At 48.2% G+C, this 20758-nt stretch overlaps 8 protein-coding genes across 8 annotated transcripts; 4 read left to right on the forward strand and 4 right to left on the reverse strand.

Annotated features, from left to right (window-relative positions):
- Window positions 1-184: 184 nt before the first annotated feature.
- DEU56DRAFT_908894 (uncharacterized protein) lies at window positions 185-621 on the forward strand (the record flags this gene model as incomplete). The annotated part of the gene is made up of 2 exons (XM_041357041.1): window positions 185-206; window positions 260-621. The coding sequence occupies 2 exons, from the start codon at window positions 185-187 to the stop codon at window positions 619-621; spliced, it is 384 nt and encodes a 127-aa protein (XP_041212363.1).
- A 2398-nt stretch (window positions 622-3019) lies between these two features.
- Window positions 3020-7056, reverse strand: DEU56DRAFT_970914 (uncharacterized protein). The gene is made up of 15 exons (XM_041359446.1): window positions 6301-7056; window positions 6150-6250; window positions 5800-6100; window positions 5335-5750; window positions 4777-5278; window positions 4616-4722; window positions 4531-4566; window positions 4433-4483; window positions 4314-4378; window positions 4195-4262; window positions 4054-4142; window positions 3936-4003; window positions 3748-3886; window positions 3564-3701; window positions 3020-3506 (listed from the first exon to the last, which is right to left on the reverse strand). The coding sequence occupies exons 1-15, from the start codon at window positions 6629-6631 to the stop codon at window positions 3138-3140; spliced, it is 2781 nt and encodes a 926-aa protein (XP_041212364.1). The 5' UTR covers window positions 6632-7056; the 3' UTR covers window positions 3020-3137.
- Window positions 7057-7229: 173 nt separating this feature from the next.
- Window positions 7230-12868, forward strand: DEU56DRAFT_908897 (myosin 5; the record flags this gene model as incomplete). Its single annotated transcript, XM_041357042.1, has 15 exons — window positions 7230-7370; window positions 7439-7568; window positions 7620-7857; window positions 7917-7938; window positions 7987-8167; window positions 8251-8912; window positions 8969-9022; window positions 9074-9867; window positions 9929-10356; window positions 10407-10494; window positions 10546-11701; window positions 11759-12290; window positions 12343-12464; window positions 12513-12614; window positions 12662-12868. 15 exons carry the CDS (start codon window positions 7230-7232, stop codon window positions 12866-12868), a joined length of 4857 nt encoding a protein of 1618 aa, XP_041212365.1.
- A 63-nt stretch (window positions 12869-12931) lies between these two features.
- DEU56DRAFT_55412 (uncharacterized protein) lies at window positions 12932-14196 on the reverse strand. Its single transcript, XM_041346778.1, has 5 exons — window positions 14160-14196; window positions 13742-14101; window positions 13367-13697; window positions 13245-13313; window positions 12932-13191 (listed from the first exon to the last, which is right to left on the reverse strand). Exons 2-5 carry the CDS (start codon window positions 14044-14046, stop codon window positions 13054-13056), a joined length of 843 nt encoding a protein of 280 aa, XP_041212366.1. The 5' UTR covers window positions 14047-14101; window positions 14160-14196; the 3' UTR covers window positions 12932-13053.
- On the forward strand, window positions 14159-15452 carry DEU56DRAFT_55487 (vacuolar sorting protein DID4). Its single transcript, XM_041346783.1, has 6 exons — window positions 14159-14251; window positions 14302-14466; window positions 14514-14669; window positions 14720-14935; window positions 14992-15381; window positions 15434-15452. The coding sequence occupies exons 1-5, from the start codon at window positions 14240-14242 to the stop codon at window positions 15169-15171; spliced, it is 729 nt and encodes a 242-aa protein (XP_041212367.1). The 5' UTR covers window positions 14159-14239; the 3' UTR covers window positions 15172-15381; window positions 15434-15452.
- On the reverse strand, window positions 15274-18136 carry DEU56DRAFT_908900 (COG4-domain-containing protein; the record flags this gene model as incomplete). Its single annotated transcript, XM_041357043.1, has 12 exons — window positions 15274-15366; window positions 15419-15550; window positions 15600-15701; window positions 15751-15930; window positions 15983-16153; window positions 16205-16483; window positions 16532-16753; window positions 16803-16988; window positions 17044-17249; window positions 17300-17531; window positions 17581-17706; window positions 17762-18136. The coding sequence occupies 12 exons, from the start codon at window positions 18134-18136 to the stop codon at window positions 15274-15276; spliced, it is 2304 nt and encodes a 767-aa protein (XP_041212368.1).
- A 33-nt stretch (window positions 18137-18169) lies between these two features.
- DEU56DRAFT_781223 (uncharacterized protein) lies at window positions 18170-18976 on the forward strand. Its single transcript, XM_041352018.1, has 6 exons — window positions 18170-18425; window positions 18483-18530; window positions 18585-18622; window positions 18673-18754; window positions 18810-18874; window positions 18931-18976. The coding sequence occupies exons 1-6, from the start codon at window positions 18254-18256 to the stop codon at window positions 18952-18954; spliced, it is 429 nt and encodes a 142-aa protein (XP_041212369.1). The 5' UTR covers window positions 18170-18253; the 3' UTR covers window positions 18955-18976.
- On the reverse strand, window positions 18977-20684 carry DEU56DRAFT_781227 (uncharacterized protein). The gene is made up of 6 exons (XM_041352019.1): window positions 20530-20684; window positions 20409-20480; window positions 20296-20358; window positions 20149-20248; window positions 19430-20096; window positions 18977-19376 (listed from the first exon to the last, which is right to left on the reverse strand). The coding sequence occupies exons 1-6, from the start codon at window positions 20541-20543 to the stop codon at window positions 19081-19083; spliced, it is 1212 nt and encodes a 403-aa protein (XP_041212370.1). The 5' UTR covers window positions 20544-20684; the 3' UTR covers window positions 18977-19080.
- Between the last annotated feature and the right edge of the window lie 74 nt (window positions 20685-20758).

The raw sequence follows: 20758 nt of genomic DNA on the forward strand, positions 1-20758 counted from the left end.
ACAACACTTTGAGATTCTGAATCAGACCAAACCCCTAGCATAAGCTATTACTTACGTCGACTCAAAAATGAACAACTCACTTTGCAGATTCGCTACTTGTCGCATTCTTTCCTTTGCGCACACTCATTCGCTTTGACGTCCATCTCATTGCTCTTACTCTTGCTGAGAACACTACTGTTCATCGATGTCCACCTCATTCAGCCTTAGTAAGATATCGCACATCCAAAATCTCCTGTAACTCATCTTTACAATCTTCAAGGTACCATTATCATGATAATCTTCGTCTTCGTGGTCATGATCACCGTGCTCGGCATACTCTTGCTTGTCATCGTGCGTGTCCACCGCAGCAACGATCGTGATGCTCGCCACTCGTGGTTCTCGGGATTTCCACGGAGCAAGGAGAGTTCGGGGGAATACTTGACTGACTCCCTTTCCTGTCCGACGGTTGTTGGTCTTGCTTCCACCAAGGTCTTTCCTGTGATGCATGTGACTGTTACACCGCCTACTCCAGCGCGAGTTCCCACACTTCCACACAAGTCTGACCCTTACGAGAAGGTCGAGGTTTACAAGTTGTCTCGCAACAGCCGCAGCGAAGGCATGGTGTACGGTTATGCTATATGATCATCATCACGTCTATCAGTTTGACATCTTTGTAGTACACCTTCATATCTCCTTAGTTTGACTGTTTCAAATTATTATGATATTATGATGGGTATCTGTATCAACGGACAAATCGTAGTACAATCTGGTGGCACATAATAGAGTATCTATCCAACGGTCGTAGCTGTGGGGCGAACACCAGAAATTGACAGAAAAAGGAAACCGTCACGAAGACGGGGATATGCAAAAAATTGTTGGACTCTATGGGTCACGAGGTTATAAACCTGTGCCACTTGCCCTCACTGTCGCCAACCCACAGCATCCCGTAAAGGACAAGGCTCATCCACTTTCGAAGCAAAAAGCTTCCCCCGCTTTGGACCAATCCCAACCGACGCGCACCGCGCCAGAAGGGTGGCACACGTACGTTCACCTAGCCACCATTCATTGGACTATCCTTGTCATTCGCACGACTCGGACCGCCCATATACACTCGCACAACTACCCATCACCGTCTTCACAACGTGCGTCACGGAAGTCACATCCAGTCCAGAGGAAGTTGTTGACCACTCAGCCGTCGCTCGAGATCTGGAACACACCCCTAGCAACTTTCCAACCACCTTCTTGTTCGTGCGCTAGTCGCGGTAAACCAGGACAACCACAGCTTCCATGAACCCTTCACCCATCATCAACATGACCCTTCTAGATCTACCTGTCTTGTGCGTAGTCTTTTCCCCATGGACAGGAACGTGCACACCACAAAGCCGTCCCATCACCGCTGAACTCAAGAATAAGTCTTTATCGCCCCTCCCGAGGGAAGGGTGATGCAACGGAATGACAGTAGACTTGAGGTTTGGGAGCCGAACCCATGGTTCAAGTCAAAATAAGACAGGATCGACCTGCTGAACATGCGAATAGGGATCACAAGTAGCCCATGGGGCGGGCTGAAGCTGGATACAGAGAGACAGACCGGCAAATTGAAGGATGGTTGAAAAAGCAGAAGCGCAATCGACAGATCAGGTCTTGGCGATGTTCCCGCTGACATAAGTCAGCTTCGAGCGAATAGCCTCGAACTTGACCTGAACCTTCATAATGACAGCGTTCAGTAGCATCGCAAATAGGATTACGGAAAGCGTAGGAGCGTCGAACCAAGCTAATCGTACGCGGTAACTCCGCAGCATCCCTCTGACATGTGGGGTAGGCGAGCCGAAACCACAGGGACGACAGCAATGTTGCACCCATAACGCTCTAGCCGAAGCAGTCTTTAGGATCCCTGTCCTGTACGTACCATATTCACAACCAAATGCATTCCAGACCATGTTCCACGTCACAACACACCGCGAAGCCAGGTTGTTTGCTGCGCACACCGGCGCTTTTGAGTCCCATGCACATTTTCTTGTTCCAAAGGACAACAGAGAAAACAGCATTGCTCACGGCGAGCAAATCATAAGACGCCGGGGGTGAAGAGCGGGTGATCCCAGTAAGACCACCCACAACTCGAGGAAAGAGTCAAAGACTCGGACCACGGGGATCATGTGTGTTGACCTGCTAAAGAATGTGAACCACAAGAGATGAAGGGCAAAGGCGCAAGTCAAGATAACTGGTCTTCCGAGAGCGGCCCTGGGTTAATTGATCTCTACAGAGATCTGTGCGTGACCCGGGATGTACGCCACTGGCAATTAGCCACAGAATGCGAACCGGTGCGTGACCTGCTCCTTCTCTTGAAAATCACCGAACAAAATACCGCGACGCCTCTCTGGCACTCGTTCCGTGGTTCGACCTCCGCCCACAACATGGACCAAAGCATTTCCGGCACTGCCTTCCCTTTAATCGCAACCATGTCAGACCTAAGAAAGTTGCTAGCTTTCTGCGCGTGATGTCCAGACACGTTCACAAAGGGTTCCCGAGGCAGCACATGCAAAGGTCTGTGCGTATGCATGAACGGAGGTGCTTCCGTAGTCGGCTACAAGCGCGTTCCGAAGAGGCGATGAAGGCAGTTTCAAAAGAGTCATCGCAGACGAAATCAGCAGCAAGCGGGCAAACGCTCGAGGCGCACATGAAAGACCACCGTCATAACGCGGCCCAATCCCAGAACAATGCCGCATTGTTTGTGGTTCATGCAAGTAGAAGTATAATCTCCCCGTGGTCGACAATCATTAGGGTTAGAATTCATCCCGTTAGGAATGGATGTTATGGCTGGAAGCAGTGATGAGTTCAATGGTGGCCTGGATAGCATGATGGTGCGAATGAACACCCGAAGTGGCCAGGGTGGTTGGAAAGTGGACCAGCAGACGCGAGGCATCGTAGAGCTTGGTGGAGTGAAAGAGGAAGAGACCTGTCAATTGTAATTTTATTGCCATCCGTGTTATTTGGTTGAATAACAACGCGTAGTTTTGAAACCGCGTGACGTCACAATAAAATAATTCGTTATAATTACAAAACGCGACATATAATGGCACACAATGAACCTACTTGAAGCCGCTATCACCCGTAACATCACATCTATGCTACATGACAAGGCCTATGAATTAAATATCCTTTTACGTGCGCCCCACTGTACTAAACCATCCTTCACCGGGCATTCCAGGTCCTTCATCAGCGTTGTGAGCACTCATTTCCGGCCAGGTATGGGTCAACCACGCCGATGTACCAAACAGCTGGCGGCACAGCTCCAATAAACCCTCTATGGTATCAACCATATCCCTCATGACCTCACGTTCCGCAATTGAGTACGCCAGGGAGATGCCGTTAACCGACGCATCCACGTCGATAGACTGTCGCATGGAGGCTTCTAATTGTGATTCAAGCGTTTCAAGCGCTTGCCTCGCAGATGGGAGAAATTGTGGTAGAGGTTGTCGAGCTCGAAATACGTGTTGACTCGCAAACAGCGAGAGACAGATACAGGATATCTGACAATGGCGTCTGATCATGGATGCAGTTCAGCAGCCGAGTCTGCCAGTACTTACAAATTCCTTCCGTTCTTTCAGGACTGACGCGACAGTCTCCTTACGGGGTATGTTTTCCCGTATCTTTCTAAGACCAGTCATCAAGTCAAGAATCTTCTGTATTTTGAGGACAACTTCGCGGTAGTGGCGCATTGGTTTCTGTAAACGAGTTAGTTGCGAAAAAAAACAGTATTTTAAAACCCACCGGCACTAGACTGAGTTCATCATTCATAGTAGTCAGCAGCGACGAAGATTGATGCAACGCGTTACGAATTTGAAGTTCCAATTTCAATGTCTCTTGTTTGTCGTGTGGCGTGAATGCGTATATATTCCGAAACATCCCCCTAGAATTGGTTTGGGCAGCACAGACTCATAAGCTGAGGAGGAACATACTGTCCAAGGAGCAGATATAACTGGCTGAGCAAACTCAATGTCCTGCTGATCTGGTTCAGAAACAATACCTTCTGGATTTGAGAAAAAATGAAGTTGAGCATGGATATGATTGCCATACCCGAGTGTATCGAGGAAAGACGAGACTGTTCGTTGCCAACGCGGCGATGATGCCTAGAGCAATCGTTGAAGCCCTCATCCAAGCCAAGTCTGCTCAATCGTGAGATATGTTCATACTAGGTCCGCGAGTAAAAATCGATACTTTGCACGGACAATCCCGAATCTGGTGTGAGGTATTGGGACAACACGATAGGAGGGAGCGTAACAGACCTAGAAAATAGTAATCAGCATTGCGCACAGCAGGTCAAACAGAGACATTACGCGACGACACCCAAGGACGGCATCCTGCTTTTCGTGACAATCCAAGTAATGGGTACATCAAACAACTAACAAAAATGGTCAAGAGATGAAAGGTGCTGCAATTTATCGGAACTAGTTACTGTTACCATTGCCACTATGCCAATGGAATTCCTCCCGCAGATAGCCCATGTCTAAGCAAGTGCGGTCAGGGTGAAAATGATGATATCGCAGGACGCACGATACAAGCATAGATAGCTCCTAGAATGGTCCCTGACTATCAAATACATGAACACGCGTTGCGAATATTATTGAACGGGACTTACGAGACGCAAATAACCGACGCGCCAGCTCGCTCCAGTATTAATTTCAAGGACCCATACATAGCTGATACTCATCCATTGTCCGTGGATCCACCTATACCACAGATAACCTATCATTGAATTCATGACTGATCACACTTAACTAGGGATACGAACAAACAAACCTGCTGAGTTAGAAGGAAGAAAAGCCGGAAAACTTAACATAGCCACCCCAATGGCATTCTTCATCGCATGCTGCAAATGAGTGGAATGTTGCATGTTTCGAATTATCTTTGATGTTCCTAGTCGAAGTCGAAGTAAGACGGGATAGTTCCAAAGGCGTTGCGGTGCCGACGACAAGCTCCGAAAGGCCTTTAATGATAAATGCGGGCCAGCGAAAATTCTTTTGATGGCATGGGCATAAGAAACTTCTCGACTCTTTGACTCATCCTGTCGATCAACAAAAGCAATGCCTTGTCTGACTTCCTCATCTGATAGAGTTGTGTCTGGCGCTTCGAAAGCATCATGAGCTATAGGTGCACCATAATCCTCCATTATGAAAGTTCGGGGTGCAACGCCAAGCCACTGCCATGTCAATTGCGGGAGCCAAAAGCGAAGTCGAGAGGCTTCGTGGTGTGCGGCAATGTTCTGAGCTACATGCAGTATATGGCTCGTGTCATACGCCATCTGACTCCATTATTGGCTCATTCAGCTTATAATAATCCCCGGATAAGATCACTTGCCTGCAACAGCGATGTCGCGAACAGGCACTGATGATGGAGATGCAAAGGAATGATGGAACCAGATGGGGAACCGGATTTTTCGCTCAATGTTCGAATAGTGTTGCACAACTCGCTTTTGGCAGTGTACCATGCGAGATTGAGACTAATGGCAGCCGCAATAACTGCATCTCTTTCTTCATGCAATGGCTTCGACCGTAGGGAGGCATGCGTATACGCGCCGATCACTAGATCTTCCACTGCTTTGATTGAGGACATGATGGTTTTACCAAGCTCTATTGCTGAAGCCTCGAAGGAAGGAGATGAAGCAGAATGCGATTTGCTGGGCCAGTTGTTTTGAACTGACCGAGGTATCATCCCCCAGGATAATTCACGGCGCAAGTGTTCAACGATGCCCAGTAGGGGCTTAAGGGACTTAACTATTGCGTATCAGTACGTGAAAAATGGGCATGTAAACAGGATGTTCACCGTTAACACGCCCAATACGGAGCTCAAAGGCTGCCTGATAGTGCATCTCATTCAGTATCACAGACCGGTGGACCAGCTCCACATGTAAATCCTTCAAGTCAGCAATTTGCTGGGAGGAAGGACAGGTGAATGGATTGTCCATGCACACGGATAAGCATCGGTGGAGAATTCTCAAGGTCGATGCAACTTCTTCAATAAGGTGAGTCGAGGACCAATGTAAGATCGACACACTAGAAAACAAGCAAACAGACGCAGCTGTCGCAGTTATCCATATAAAACTGCCCGAGTCCGAGAGGACAGCCTGAAGTGATCGTCAACCTACAGGCAGGGGAAAGTGCATAACAACATACAGAGGACACACCAATATTGTCAGTCAACAGCCATATGGATACAAAGCACGATATCCGCGCGGACAAATGGAGACGAGGAAGACGGCTTTTGGCCCAACCAGCTTTCAGAATGGCTGAGCTTCGTTTGTATGACATGCGGCGGGAGACGAACCAAAAAAGCTGATTGTGACCAGGAATATAGCTGGTACGAGACGGGATGTCACTGATCCCTCCTGTGGAATGGTTGCAAGGTATTTGGCGAAGGTCGATACGCCAATACCTGCCAGGGCACCTGTGATGTTTATAACCGTGATTTCAAGTTGCTGTGCCAGATCCTCCTGAACAGAGAATACGAGCTCTTTCAGGCTTAACGCGAGGAAAGCTGATGAACCCCCCAACTGAGAAAACGGACGAATGGTCACAATAAGTACGCAGAGAAAGGTAGAAACGACACGGGCCACTGAACGACGGGAAACATGCCGGTTTACAAACTCATACAACATGAAGACAAGGGAAACGAAAAGACTAGATCTCGAGGCAAGGTCTTATAAAAGGCTCCACGCCGTCAAGTTGCAGCCAAAATTGTTTCGTAGTAACCGCGAGTAGGACAAGAGTAGAATCCTCTAGGCTTGAGCTAACCGCTACCAGATCTGCGGGGTTCAGCGCCCAGCCTTTGCAAGGAAACAATGTAACACCTTTGATACGCCAAATTATCCTGTCTTATCCCAACGTCGAGCTCTTCCTCCCCGACTCTACTTTCCTTACACCCATAGTATAGTTCTCCCCGCAGGCCCCGTGCATAATGCAATTATCGTTGTCTTATTTATATATATTCTGGAGGTTGCAGGTGGATGGACGCTGGACATATGACGCCGTGGGTATCTGCCATGGTACATAACATGCCTTATGGCTGTCAGTTGACCTCAGGTACACCTTTCGAGTTTCAATGTGTTTTCATACTGAGACCTTTATGGACAATCATGGACCGTGGGACAAATTATTCAAGGTCCCTCAATACACTCGGTGATCATAAATCGACCGTGTTGCAGCTCTGGCGCACGGTTGACGTAGCTCACGACCGTTACTTACGACGCCTGGGCAATGGCCGAAAACATCTACAGCAAGGGAACGAGAGTCTGGTTCGAAGACAAGGATCAGGCATGGATTTCTGCAGAAGTCGCGGCTGTTACCAAGGGCGCTGACGATTCGATAAAACTGGCGTTTGTCGATGAACGAGGCAAGGTACGCATCATATTTCCTACTGTTCCGTTCACAGAACTTGCCGACATGGGTTCCAACGTGGATGTCAGGAAATTGTCATTAATACCACTGGCAAAGATATCAAGGCCGGAAAGGAAGGCTTGCCTCCACTTCGAAATCCTCCTTTACTAGAAACAGCAGATGATCTGGCTACCCTGTCCCATCTAAATGAGCCTTCAGGTATACATTTTCTACGGTGACCGTCATCATTAGTGCTGAGTGTTATTCAAGTCCTGCATACCATTCGAAATCGCTATGCCCAACATAGCATCTACACCTATAGCGGAATCGTGCTTATTGCTGTCAATCCTTTTCAGCGAGTTACTCTATATGGCCCCGAGATCATACAAGCCTACAGTGGACGGAAAAGAGGAGATTTGGAGCCTCATTTGTTTGCCATTGCTGAGGATGCATATACCGCGATGGCGAAGGAGGGCATGGGCCAGACAATCATTGTGTCAGGTGAAAGGTAATCTCAATACATCTGTAGCTTGCTTGTGTTACTGATATACTTGTATCGCTGTTTAGTGGAGCCGGAAAAACTGAATCAGTGTGTACAGTGCTTCTCCGTGTTACTGGAACTTTAACTTGTCTTCAGGCTAAATTCATCATGCGATACCTGGCATCGGTAAATCCTCCCGGATCTCAAGCCAAAGCGAAGACGAAATTTTCTCTCGACGAGTCTAGTGAAATCGAGCGCCAGATACTCGCCACAAACCCGATTCTAGAATCGTTCGGAAATGCCAAAACAACTCGTAACGACAATTCTTCGCGATTTGGTAAATACATTCAGGCAAGTAATTTAATTTTAGACCGCTGAATGTCTAACGTGCGCTGTAGATTCTTTTTGATGGCAAACAAGAAATTGTCGGCGCCCGAATCCGGACTTACCTGCTGGAACGATCACGCATTGTGTTTCAACCAACGACCGAACGGAATTACCATATCTTTTATCAACTGTGTGCTGGTGCGCCATCGAAAGAACGAAAGGACCTTGGCCTTGACACCGACGTGACCAAATTCCACTATCTGAAACAAGGAGGGCCGACATCGACACCGATAAATGGAGTTGATGATGCGGAGGAGTTCCGGGCGACGCAACAGGCATTGTCGACAGTTGGAATCAGTGTAGAGAAACAGTGGGCGGTCTTCCGACTTCTCTCGGCACTTCTCCATCTGGGCAACGTGAAGATTACTCAAACACGAACCGATTCGGTCATAGATGATGCAGATCCTGCCCTTCTTCTTGCTACTCGCTTCTTGGGGGTGAATATGGCCGATTTCAAAAAGTGGACTATCAAGAAGCAGATCGTCACGCGCTCGGAGAAAATTGTCACCGCTCTCAACGCCACACAGGCGACAGCGGTTAGGGATAGTGTGGCGAAGTTTGTGTATGCATGCTTATTTGAATGGTTGGTGGCCATCGTCAATGAAAGTTTAGCTGGTGAAAATGGAGATGCCGCTGAGCGAGCTGAGATGTTCATCGGTGTGCTGGACATCTACGGGTTTGAACATTTTCAGAAGGTTATATTCCATTCTTCAGTAGTTAAATCGCGGTACTCAACTGTCGACGTTTCCAGAACTCCTTCGAGCAGTTTAGCATCAACTACGCCAACGAGAAATTACAACAAGAGGTAAGTGTAAAATATATGCAGCATGTTCATGACTCAAGACCACTGTTGTAGTTCAACTCTCACGTCTTCAAACTTGAGCAAGAGGAATACGTAAAGGAGGAGATCAACTGGACTTTTATCGACTTTTCAGACAATCAACCTTGCATTGATGTGATCGAAGGGAAACTGGGTGTTCTCGCGCTCCTTGACGAAGAGTCGCGTCTACCGTCGGGCAGTGACGCATCTTTCCTTCAAAAGCTGAGCACCCAGCTTCTGAAGCCTGCCAACAAAAATGTCTTCAAGAAACCTCGGTTTGGAAATTCTGCGTTCACCATTGCCCACTATGCCCATGATGTCACATACGAAGTTGAAGGATTCCTCGAGAAGAACCGCGACACAGTTCCTGACGAGCAAATGGTTTTGCTGGCATCCACAAAGAACCCCTTCTTGAAGGAAGTTCTCGACGCTGCGCTCGGATCTGTGAAAGCAGTTGATCCTCCACACCCCGGGTCACCTTCTCTGTCTGATTCCGGCAGCGGAGGTTCCCGTCGTTCATCCATCATTCCTGATCCTGGCCGCTCATCATTGGTCGCAGCGAACGCTGGCCCCAAGAGACCAGGAGCTGCTATCCGGAAGCCCACACAAGGCTCCATCTTCAAAGCCTCCTTGATCACCCTGATGGACACCCTCAGCATCACAGATGTCCACTATATCCGGTGCATTAAACCGAACGAGGCTAAAAGACCTTGGGAGTTCACACCGTCTCAAGTTTTGGGCCAGTTGCGTGCTTGTGGTGTTCTCGAAACCATACGTATTTCTTGTGCTGGGTATCCGTCACGTTGGACTTATGAAGAGTTTGCTGAGCGGTACGATGACCACTGCAGCTTTGCGCGTTGTCAATTACTGATCATTACAATCATCACACAGGTATTACATGCTGGTACCCTCAACAGATTGGCAGCCGATGATACAGCGTCTGGAACTTAAGCCTCTCTGTTCACTTATTCTTGAGAGAACTATCAATGACCCTGACAAGTATCAAGGTGGTCTCACAAAGATTTTCTTCAGGGCTGGTATGCTCGCGGCGTTGGAGTCCCTCCGCTCGGAAAAGCTCAACTCTCTTGTTACGATTGTGCAGAAGAACATGCGCAGGCGCATGGCTGTGAAGAAGTACCAGGAGTTACGCCGAGCTACGATTAAAATTCAAACTTGGTGGCGTGGTATCTTGGCCCGTAAGCTCGTAGAGAACATTCGTAGGGATTTTGCTGCAAGACGCCTTCAAACCGGTATTCGCCGCTTCATTCAGAGGTCCAAATTCCTGCAAACCAGAAATTCCATCGTATTATTCCAGTGCCGTAGGTATTTTATGAATTCATGTAGCAACATATTGAACCTCTCGCCTCAGGTATTCGCGGTGCCCAAGCCCGACGACTGTACAGAGAGAGAAAGACTTCCCATGCTGCTATTCTCTTGCAATCTCTTTTCCGTGGAGTGTACGTCTGTGATTGCCAAGTAATGGACTTTTACCGATTTCTCCCCCTTAGGCTTTATCGTCGTAGTCACAAGTCGGACGTCAAGCATATCATTCATTTACAATCTTGTGTCCGTCGGCGGCTTGCTCGGAAACAACTCAAGGCTCTCAGGGCTGAGGCCCGTTCAGTCTCAAAGTTCAAGGAGATATCGTATCGATTAGAGAACAAAGTGGTAGAACTCACTCAAACGCTTCAGACACGCACGGAGGAGAAGAAGGCACTACAGGCGCAGCTTAGCGAATTGGAGAAACAGATTCAGCAGTGGACATCGAAACACGAAGAGGCCGACACAAAAGCGAAGTCCCTTCATAATGCACTATCAACAGCCGAGGCTGAACTATCACGCCGTGATGAGCTTCTTCTAGCAAAGGCTGATGTAGAGAAACGATTGGAGGAGGCTATCGCCAAGGCTGCGGAGAAGGAAACGATGATCCAAAAGCTTTCAGACGAGCTCGTTGCACAGGCAGATAAGCTGCAATTCCAGGAGAAGGCCTTTGCCCATGCCCCCTCACGTTCCGTTGAGGATGGATCCGTTATACTGACTCTCAAGAATGAAGTCAGTAGCCTACGGGAGCAGCTAAACCGTGCCAATGCCTACAACGCCCTCACAAGAAATGCTCGAGTTGAAGCTCCTGTGTCACCGACTTTTGCTCCGGCGTTGCGTATGCCTGATTCTGGTGGTCTTTCCAACGGCGCAGCCCTTGTCCCGCCCTCGAGCAATCGTCATCAACGAAGACACAGCTCTGCAGGTGTTGTTCAGCTCAACCCAGCCGAAGTCCGCACGTCTGTTGATGAACTCATGCTCGACGTCAAGAAGAATCAAGCTCTCAACCATCGTGCAGTATCCGTCGCATACAACGGCGAAGACAATGTCCTTCGCATGCGCAACAACAGCCTGGCAGATGTTCGCTCATATGACGACCTTGCTGAGGAGAAGATCAAGCTTATGCAGGAAACCAAGCGACTGGACGAAGATGTTCTTGTTGGTCTCATCAGAGGCCTGAAGATTCCAGCACCGAGCCTCACTAACCCGTCCGCTGTGAAGGAGATCCTTTTCCCAGCGAATCTCATTAGTCTTGTCACCAATGAGATGTGGAAATATGGGTTGATACCGGAGAGCGAGCGATTTTTGGCAAATATCATGGAGTCCATTCAAGCCCATGTGATGGTAAGATCGTTGTCTATCATTGAGTGTTTTCATTTGCTAACAAGTTGGATCTTAAAGTCATTCAGCGGTGAAGATTCCATTATTCCCGGAATTTACTGGCTTTCGAATGTCCACGAGATGCTGTCGTTCATCTATGTGGCTGAAAGCGATATGCTACAAGGCATTGGCCCTGGCGAAGAAAATGCTGTCCGAGAATTTGACTGGAATGATTATGAACGGCTTGTCACGGTCGTCAAGCACGACCTTGGCAGCTTGGAGTATAACATATACCACACGTGGATGCTAGAGACGAAGAAGCGCCTTGCCAAGATGGTCGTACCCGCATTGATAGAGAGCCAGTCTCTGCCAGGGTTCACGACGAGCGATGGCGGTGGTCGGCTATTCAATCGTCTTCTCAATACAAACAGCCAGCCAGCGTATAGCATGGACGACATCCTAAACCTTCTCAACATGGTCTGGAAGAGTTTGAAGAGCTATTACATGGAAGATTCAGTAGTGCAACAAGTCATGGCTGAACTTCTCAAGCTGATCGGGGTCACAAGCTTTAACGACCTTTTGATGAGAAGGAACTTCTCCTCCTGGAAACGAGGTGTGTCCCTATCCATTGCACGGCTATGTTCATTGACAGAAAGCTATTAAAGCCATGCAAATTCAGTATAATATCACACGTATAGAAGAGTGGTGCAAATCTCACGACATGCCCGAGGGGACACTCCAGTTGGAACACTTGATGCAGGCCATAAAGCTCCTGCAATTGAAGAAGGTACGTCCTACTCTTACGTTAGTCTAACCACTGACACCCGTAGAACAGGCAACGCCCGCAGATATAGAGATCATCTACGATGTCTGCTGGATGCTCAGTCCGATGCAAATACAGCGAATGTGTACGAACTACTACGTGGCAGAATATGAGGTATGACGCACGCATTCTGCAATCATTTTCTTCGCTGACTCCTCTAGAACCCCATTTCTCCTGAGATTCTACGTGTAGTGGCTTCACGCGTTCAGGCAAATGATCGGAACGATCATTTACTATTGTCTCCGGAGTCGGAAGAAGTCGGTCCATTTGAGCCTCCCTGGCCTCGCGAAGTGTCTGGCTTGGAGACATACGTTCCAGCGTACCTCAATGTGTCTCATCTTCGCAGATTAGCTGCATTAGTAGCTTGATCGCCCGTGCTTGATCCCGACTTTCCCTATAATACTATACCTTACGCTGCCGATCGATTTTGCGCTCTAGCTACTTCAGGACCTTGTCAACTGAGTTCATGTATATAACTTCCAATAGGCTCGTGGATAAATCCGGCGTGATCTTCATACTGAGATGAAGACGTCATGAAGCACCATGACATCCATCAACTACTTCCACTATGAGGAAGAGTAGATAACACTATAGTACAGGTGTCCTCCACCTGTTCAGACAATAACAGATCATTCTGGAGGGGCGAGCAACTTGAGGGATCTAAGACTGGTTTCTCTAGGAGGCACAGCGGCTAGGAGGAGGATGAGGTCATGGAGATCATGTTCTTAGGAAAAATTCACTCACTGTTGGACACGAGGAGGGGACACCAAGATTCGCCGAGATCAGGTCCAATGCCCTACCCGTGACCACAGACTACAAGACAAAAGTGAGATCATCCCCAAAGCCTATAACAAGATGGATATTACCTTTCTGAACCAAAGTACGCGTTCTTGCACAGGCATCCCAGTCACCTCCAACCGAGCTTTGATGTGCAAGCGTTCGTTGACAGGTACGGTGGATGATTTGTCCCTAGGATCCCCCGCAGTAGCACTGTGACGCATCTTCATGAGTGTAACTTTCTGCATCTGAGCTAGTTTTCTGGGGTCTGTAGGAGGCTTGATTGTGCGTCGAACGGCCACGGGAGTATATGAAGATGGATTAGAAAAATGGCGCGCGAGAATATCTTGAGCATCCTTCTTCTCATTGGACTCCTGCTCTTGCAGACCTGTACATACATGCAAATCTGGATGACGGTGACTGGCCAGTTGAGTTCCTTGTATAAAAGATTCCGGAAGACATACTCGATACAAAATGACAGAAGGCATTTTGGGCATGCCGCAGATGAAGTTGGCTTCGTTTCGACATTAGCCTCTTGACTGATAGCACTTTCAAGGCTTGGTTTCTCGCAATCTCCAAGAGCACATCTCTGGCGTTTTACGGAGGGGGCGTGCCCCGCGGAAGGCCCATCTGGTGACGCACAAGTGTGCTTATCAGGGGAAATGTGGTACCTACAGAACACCTTGTTACAGTGACACTTGATTGGGAGGAAATCAAACTCGTGGCAGGACGTTAGATCGCAACGCAGTCCGACTGCATCAGGTTCCATGATGTTTGGGAGTTCAAGCTTTCAAGCTTCAAGTATCGAACACTAAGTAGTACTACTAAGTAGTACTCAGTAAGCATAACCAAATTATTACGTAATTCAATTAAGGTACATACTAGCTAACGCCAAGGCCCAAGGGTAGTGGCAGGCGCGCAGCAATCCTGCAACTTCACCACCACAACGGACGCGAATTGTCATGAACATCATAGTGCGGCTTCCATTCGAAATGTTGCTTAAAATTCGCTAATGTTTCCAAAGGAAACTCTGTTTGGAAAGACCGTTACGCCTGCTGAGCGATTGCGACAGCATCAGCGTGCATTGAACAAAGCACAACGAGAGCTTGACCGCGAACGGTCAAAGCTTGAGCAAAGCGAGAAGAAGCTTGTGACAGACATCAAGAAGAGTGCCAAAGCTGGTCAAATGGTAACTTTCCTTCCCTCGTCGTGCATCAATTTCAATGTTCTCAGTAGAATGCGTGTAAAGTGATGGCAAAGGATCTCGTTCGCACTCGGCGTTATATCCAGAAGTTTTACCAAATGAGGACACAACTACAGGCCGTTGGATTGAGGATACAGACTCTAAGAAGTAATCAGCAAATGGCAGATGCCATGCGCGGAGCCACGAGGGTACGTTTGGCGTGCGTTCAACCCAACGTCCTCATTGACACCTTTTCCAGGCCATGGCGTCAATGAATAGGGGATTAAATCTTCCAGCTATCCAGAAAATCATGAATGAGTTTGAAAAGGAGAGCTCGATGATGGATATGAAAGAAGAAATGATGTCAGACGCTGTGGATGACGTTATGGAGGATGATGCTGAAGATGAAGAGGAAGAAGGCGATAAGATATTACGGGAGGTTCTTGATGAAATAGGTGTCAATCTTTCTCAGCAGGTAACTATGGTGTCCTCCCCATCTCATAATATATTCACCCACTTTCAAATCTGCAGCTCACGGATGCACCTACTGGTATCGGTTCAATATCGTCACCATTGACGGAACGCAGACCGGTGGCACTGGGAGAGTCGCTCGGCGGAAGTAGCTCTCCCAAAGGCGACGACACGGCAGGGGGTGGCCCATCGGACGAGGATAGCCTCCAAGCAAGACTAGACGCTTTAAGACGAGGGTGAACTTCGACTCATACATCCCACCCTTCGGTTTCACACTATTCTCATCATCTGCCTAACTATGATCTCATCACGGAATGTATATCTGTCTTGCACAGCGTAAATTCATACCTTCAAGGCCACGACATTTTTTGCATCCTGTAAACTCATAGTCCAGGATATGCCTGATCCGCTGTAGAATCCATCCACCTCTTCTTCCTAAGCAAATAATTGGTGACTGGAGTGGCATTCAATTTATGTCTTCACTCACATTGTCCAAGTTCAGTAACGAACTGATCTGCTGCAAGCGCACAAACTTCTCCCGGATGTCTCCAAAGATCGTTTGAGACGAGAGGTATGCCATTATTGATCGAAGGTCACGATCGAAACGGACAGCACCCAGCTGTACTGACGTGACCTTCAGGATGAGCACGGAGAAACATAGCGCGTACCTCAGAGAAATGGAGCGTCAGCATATACTTCTCCCAGGGTCGAGCAACGACATCAAGTGCAAGCCCAAACAACATGCGGTAGTTACTGTCCGTAAACGCATCCTGTGCAAAATATCAATATACGCCCTGGACGTTGCGGCGGAAAGTTGACCTTGTACCCATCTACTAAACCCTCCCACGTTTTAATAAACCGCTTCCGAACAATGTCGTGTTGTTCTGCGGCAGCGTAGGAGTCTTCGTCGAGCACATATGATACGTCTTTAAACACGTCTGGGATCAGGGTGCGCAATTTGGGTCTCATGAGCTGGTTGAAAAGTTGCTCTATGCCTGCCTGAAATATAATTCAGCGCAGTGATCCTCGATGGGCATAATCAAGCAAATACTTTCAGTGCCGAACGGAATTTAGCCACAGATCCTGTCAAACCGGAAATGACCCTTTTCACGTGTTGTTGTTCTGCTTCTAGGAAAAGTTGTGTTATGGTTTGGTGACCAAGAAAGTCTTTCGTCAATCGTTCCATGTGGGAAGAAGATATATCAAGGTCATTGAGGAGGATCTTGTACACAACGTGTCAGCGTAGAATCCTCGTCGACATAGAGTTACCTACGATGAACGATGTGCGGCACTCTCGCTCAGATTTCTCCCCACGCCCACCACCGCCAGTATTCCCCGCTGTTCGATATACATCATCAAGTTTCCTCCTGATGCCGCCAGCATAATCATGATCCATGACATCTTTCAAGAGATCAGTCATTCGCTCAATATGCTTGAATGAACCCGCAGACAGAACTCGTGAGTATACTGTCTTGAGAATGTAAAATGCATCGTCTGGGGTCGTGGTAGTAACGGGAGATTGCGAAAGGTCAGGGGTCGATAAACGGTGAGCCTTTAGAGGAGTTCAGTCCAAGATACTGATGTGTGCGAGAACACATACCTTGTCGATGATAGTACGTGTATACCACGTCTCCATCGGAACATAACAGGTCAAGAGTAGTTCGTCGAACTCTTGATGCGAGCGACTGGATTCCAAAAGTTGTAGTAGACCTGGTTGATTCATGTCCTCGCTGATTTGTGACTTAAGCCCTTCATGATGATTGAGACCTCGCGAAACAGGAGTGACACGGCCGCTTTGAGTATCTTCCTCGACATCTTCATCCTTGGCATTTTCAGCCTCGCGCGGGTCTTGCGTGGAAGATGAGATTCACCTGCAGTTGCTCCACAAGAAACTTGCGGAAAAGGTACCATCGACCGCTCATACCCGCGATTTCAGATAGGAGTTTGTCGATCTCGCGAGGGTCTAAGTCATCGTCGTCTTGGGATGAAACTAGGGATGGTTGCTTGCGAGAAATAGCAGGTGCGATAGAGAAGGGAGAGCTGGTCACATCTAGAAGCTACTGGGCACTCGTCTCGAAATCATCATCCGGTTGCACGGAATAAATACTTCACCTTTCTCTTTATTGACCTATCTTCTCTCCAGCTATCCAATGTATTCCGCACGACACGGTCACATTCATCGAGCAGGCGCTTGATGACAATCGCCATTTTACCTGCCCCATAATATTTTTCGACGACCGGTTGGTGGTGATCAACTATCATGGCAACGCTTTCGAGAAGCGCTGTAAGTGCAGTCACAAAGTATAGAGGTGAGGAAGCTAAGTGAGACGTAAAAAAGTGGTTATTGGTCAAGCTTGAAATGGCGTACTTTTGGCTGATGTTGGAGCTCTCACTCGCACAAGATCGACAACGAACGATGCATACGCCTCGAGACCTTCTGCCTCCCAACCAATAGCAGGAAAGAGTTTGAAGTAACGGGTCGTGGCTGCAGCGTCTCGCTCGCGAGAAGCTTGTTCGAAGTGACTTTTAAAAATGGATAAAAGTTGTTCTCGTGCAGCCTGCAGGGTTTGTGCTGGAGGCAAGTGATTCTCAGCTGTGGGCTGCTCGGTTTTATAAGAAGAGCCTGGTATGCTTCGAATGATTACTCACAACGACAGACTCTGCAAAGGGCCCTGAAATGACTTTAAAGGGCAAAGACATGGCACGCGCACAAGATCTGGCGGCCGATTCCCAGTCTTGATTTTCAATGCAAGACTGTAATTGAGCAAGAGAAGACTACAAACATCATCAGTTGAATCTGAAGGTGGACGGACGGCATTCAAAGGCATACCTTCAGTTCCATGACTTGTCCGACCCGCTCAGCAGCCTCTCCAACACGCCTCATTTCCTCATCAAGTGAACGTACACGTCCACCCACGCGTTCTGCTGTCTGCGCAGTAGCTGAGACCTTGGTCGAGAAGTTTGTTGCTTCAATTTGAAGTTCATCGAGACGCGGAACGAGAGCCTCTAACTGCTGAAGTGACTTATCAATAGGTTGACGATTTGAGAGAAGCTCGGTTAGGGAGTTGGAGAGTTCTGCTTCGACGGATTGGTACCACGACAAGCAGGAGAGTATCTCATTTAAAGAAGTAAGAGTCCGTGGATCTTTCTGGGGTTGGATGTCGTCTGGTGCTGGTATGTTTTCGTTGAAGTTGCTCACGGACATTGCAATTTGGAGGTGACTGCTCGGGAAAGCTTATGACCTTAGACTGGGTCCCGATACAGTACATAACATTGACTGGCCGACATCGTAAACTGCTTCTTCTCCTCCAGCACTTGCAAGATGTCTGGGATTTCTGATGTGCTCACAAACGTTGCTCTTCCAAAAACTCAGGCGACCATAACTCTAAGAGTAATCAAATCCTTCGAATACCGCACGGAACGAAGTCTTGTCTTCCACATGTTGAACCTCGAGATCACAAAAGTTGGCGAGCTCAAGGATATGGCTCGGCGAGGTATATATAATATCACCCTGTTCAGCATCTTCCGACTTGTTTCATCATTCCCTGCAGCTATTCAGACTAGTTCGGGATGGAAGCCATATCGGAATGTGCACCTAGGTCAGCACCACGGCCTCTACCTTGATACGAGAATGCTTAAACTTTCCGGCACAGATACGCTCAAGTTGTACACCAAAGCTCACGGCGCCAAGGTATGGTCCCCTAGCCGTACAACATTGAGGCTAGCCTAAACCCCTGTCAGACGACCAATTTGATTATCAATATGGACCACGACGACTGGATTTTCGACGATGACGCCCGTACCCTAGCTGAACTTGGTATTGGTAAGTCCGTTGAGTGTGTGGATACAAGCGTTTTCTTGACTGTCTCGCGCGCTAGAAAACGAGACAGAGATCAGCTTCTTTAATCATGTAGCCTACAATGCATTCAAGGAAAATCCCGAAGTACAATCCCATCTCATTGTGATCAAGTTCTTCATTCTCACCGCCGCTAAACTCAGATTCGGTGGGACATTCCTCAGTAACGCAGTGCTAACCAAGAAGTGAAGAAGTGTCAATGAAATGAAAATGCGTATTAAATGTAACGAGTGTAACAACAGATGCCAGGATCTCTAGTGCAACAGATATCATGCTAATCCAACATGAACAAATCACTGATTTGCGCATTGGACACGCGGCTCTCCTTCATGATCCTCGTCCATCGACTCATCTGACATAGCGTTTGCCTTTGACCGCGCGTCGGGCTCATCCAGATCCACCTCCTCGAGATGAATATTCTTGGGGAACTTCTCGATCTCTGTCCGTGGTGGCAGTGCTCTCTCAAGCAAGGGGATAACGGCAGGATCGATGTGTTCAGGGAAATTCACAGTGAACTTCACAAACAGATCTCCTGGCTCATGATGTCGCTGGGAGGGCATTCCCTGGCCGCGTATGACCTTTACAGCATCTGCCACAAATATCAGCATCGAATCTATCACCGCATGTTTCATAAATGTTTACCGTTCTTGACAACCTCGCCAGGAACAAAGTTCACAATGAGAGCGCGATCGTCGAGATGACGAATCGCAACTCGTCCACTACCAAGGGCTGTCAATAGATCAATCTCCAGTTCCGTGATGAGATTGGTGTCTTGACGTTTGAAGCGGTCGTGCGGCTTCTCTTCTATGACGATAACGACATCTCCTGACTCGGCGTTTGGCGACTGATCGCTTTCTCCGCTGAAAATAATTGTCTGGCCGCCTTTCATACCCTTGTCTATGTGCACTTCCAAAATCTTCTTCTCAGGCATGACTTTCTTGCCTTTGCATTGCTGGCAGCGATCCTTTGCGTTGATAACCTCTCCCGTACCCGAACATTCGTCGCAGGCGGACTGTATCTGTTGGATCATGGGGCCCATCTGGCGTAAAGTGACCTTGATGCCACGTCCGCTGCATGAAGAGCATGTTCGCACAGCGCCCTCTTTTCCGCCACGACCGTGGCACTTGGAGCAAAGTGCGTTCCGAGTAAGGGCAAGCTTAGTCGTCTTGCCTTTGTAAAGGTCCTCAAGCGTGACGTTTACGCGATGTACGAGGTCCTTGGTCTTGCGGACAGCCTGCTGGCGACTTCCCCCGCCACCACCGCCACCACCAAAGAATGCGCCGCCGCCGAACAATTGACTGAAAAGGTCCTAGGGATTCAAATCAGTGTGATGTCACCATCGATGTCGATTAGGGCCTTACCTGGGGATCCATCCCGCCCATTCCGCCTTGCTCGGAAAGACCAGCTTCACCTCGAGCATCATATACACTGCGCTTTTGGGGGTCGGAAAGAACCTCGTATCTACAAAATGAGATTACCAAAATTTGTACATATAATGTAAGACGTACGCATGTGTAACTTCCTTGAAGAGTTCTGGGTCACCACCTTTGTCGGGGTGTAGTCTCAAGGCTCTGTGAAACGAGTTAATAAAAGTTTAGACTTGCCACGAGTCTTATCTCACTTCTTCCTGTAAGCCTTCTTCAAATCAGGCTCTGAAGCATCTACTGGGACTTCCAGGAGATCATAAAACTGCCTGCGCTGAGTGTTAGCCCACAAATACGGTTGAATATCACTAGCCGCACGTTTCTTTTACCATGTCGGGGGAGGGATAGCTAGAAGACAGGGATGTGGTTGGCACAGAAGTGGACGCTGTTCAGGGTTGTTGACACTTTTTCTAAGGATTCCATTCGCGCTCAAGAATCCTGTGGAACCTACCAGAATTTTCTCTAGCTGTGCCGGCTTCTACTCAAAATGGAAACGGTCATTTTTTTCATCTTTTCACTGCCACCTTGCCAAGACTCATCACAAAGT

The sequence above is a fragment of the Suillus clintonianus genome, assembly GCF_016758775.1.
Source record: "Suillus clintonianus strain FC179 chromosome Unknown DEU56scaffold_11, whole genome shotgun sequence".
NCBI classification, from domain to species: domain Eukaryota; kingdom Fungi; phylum Basidiomycota; class Agaricomycetes; order Boletales; family Suillaceae; genus Suillus; species Suillus clintonianus.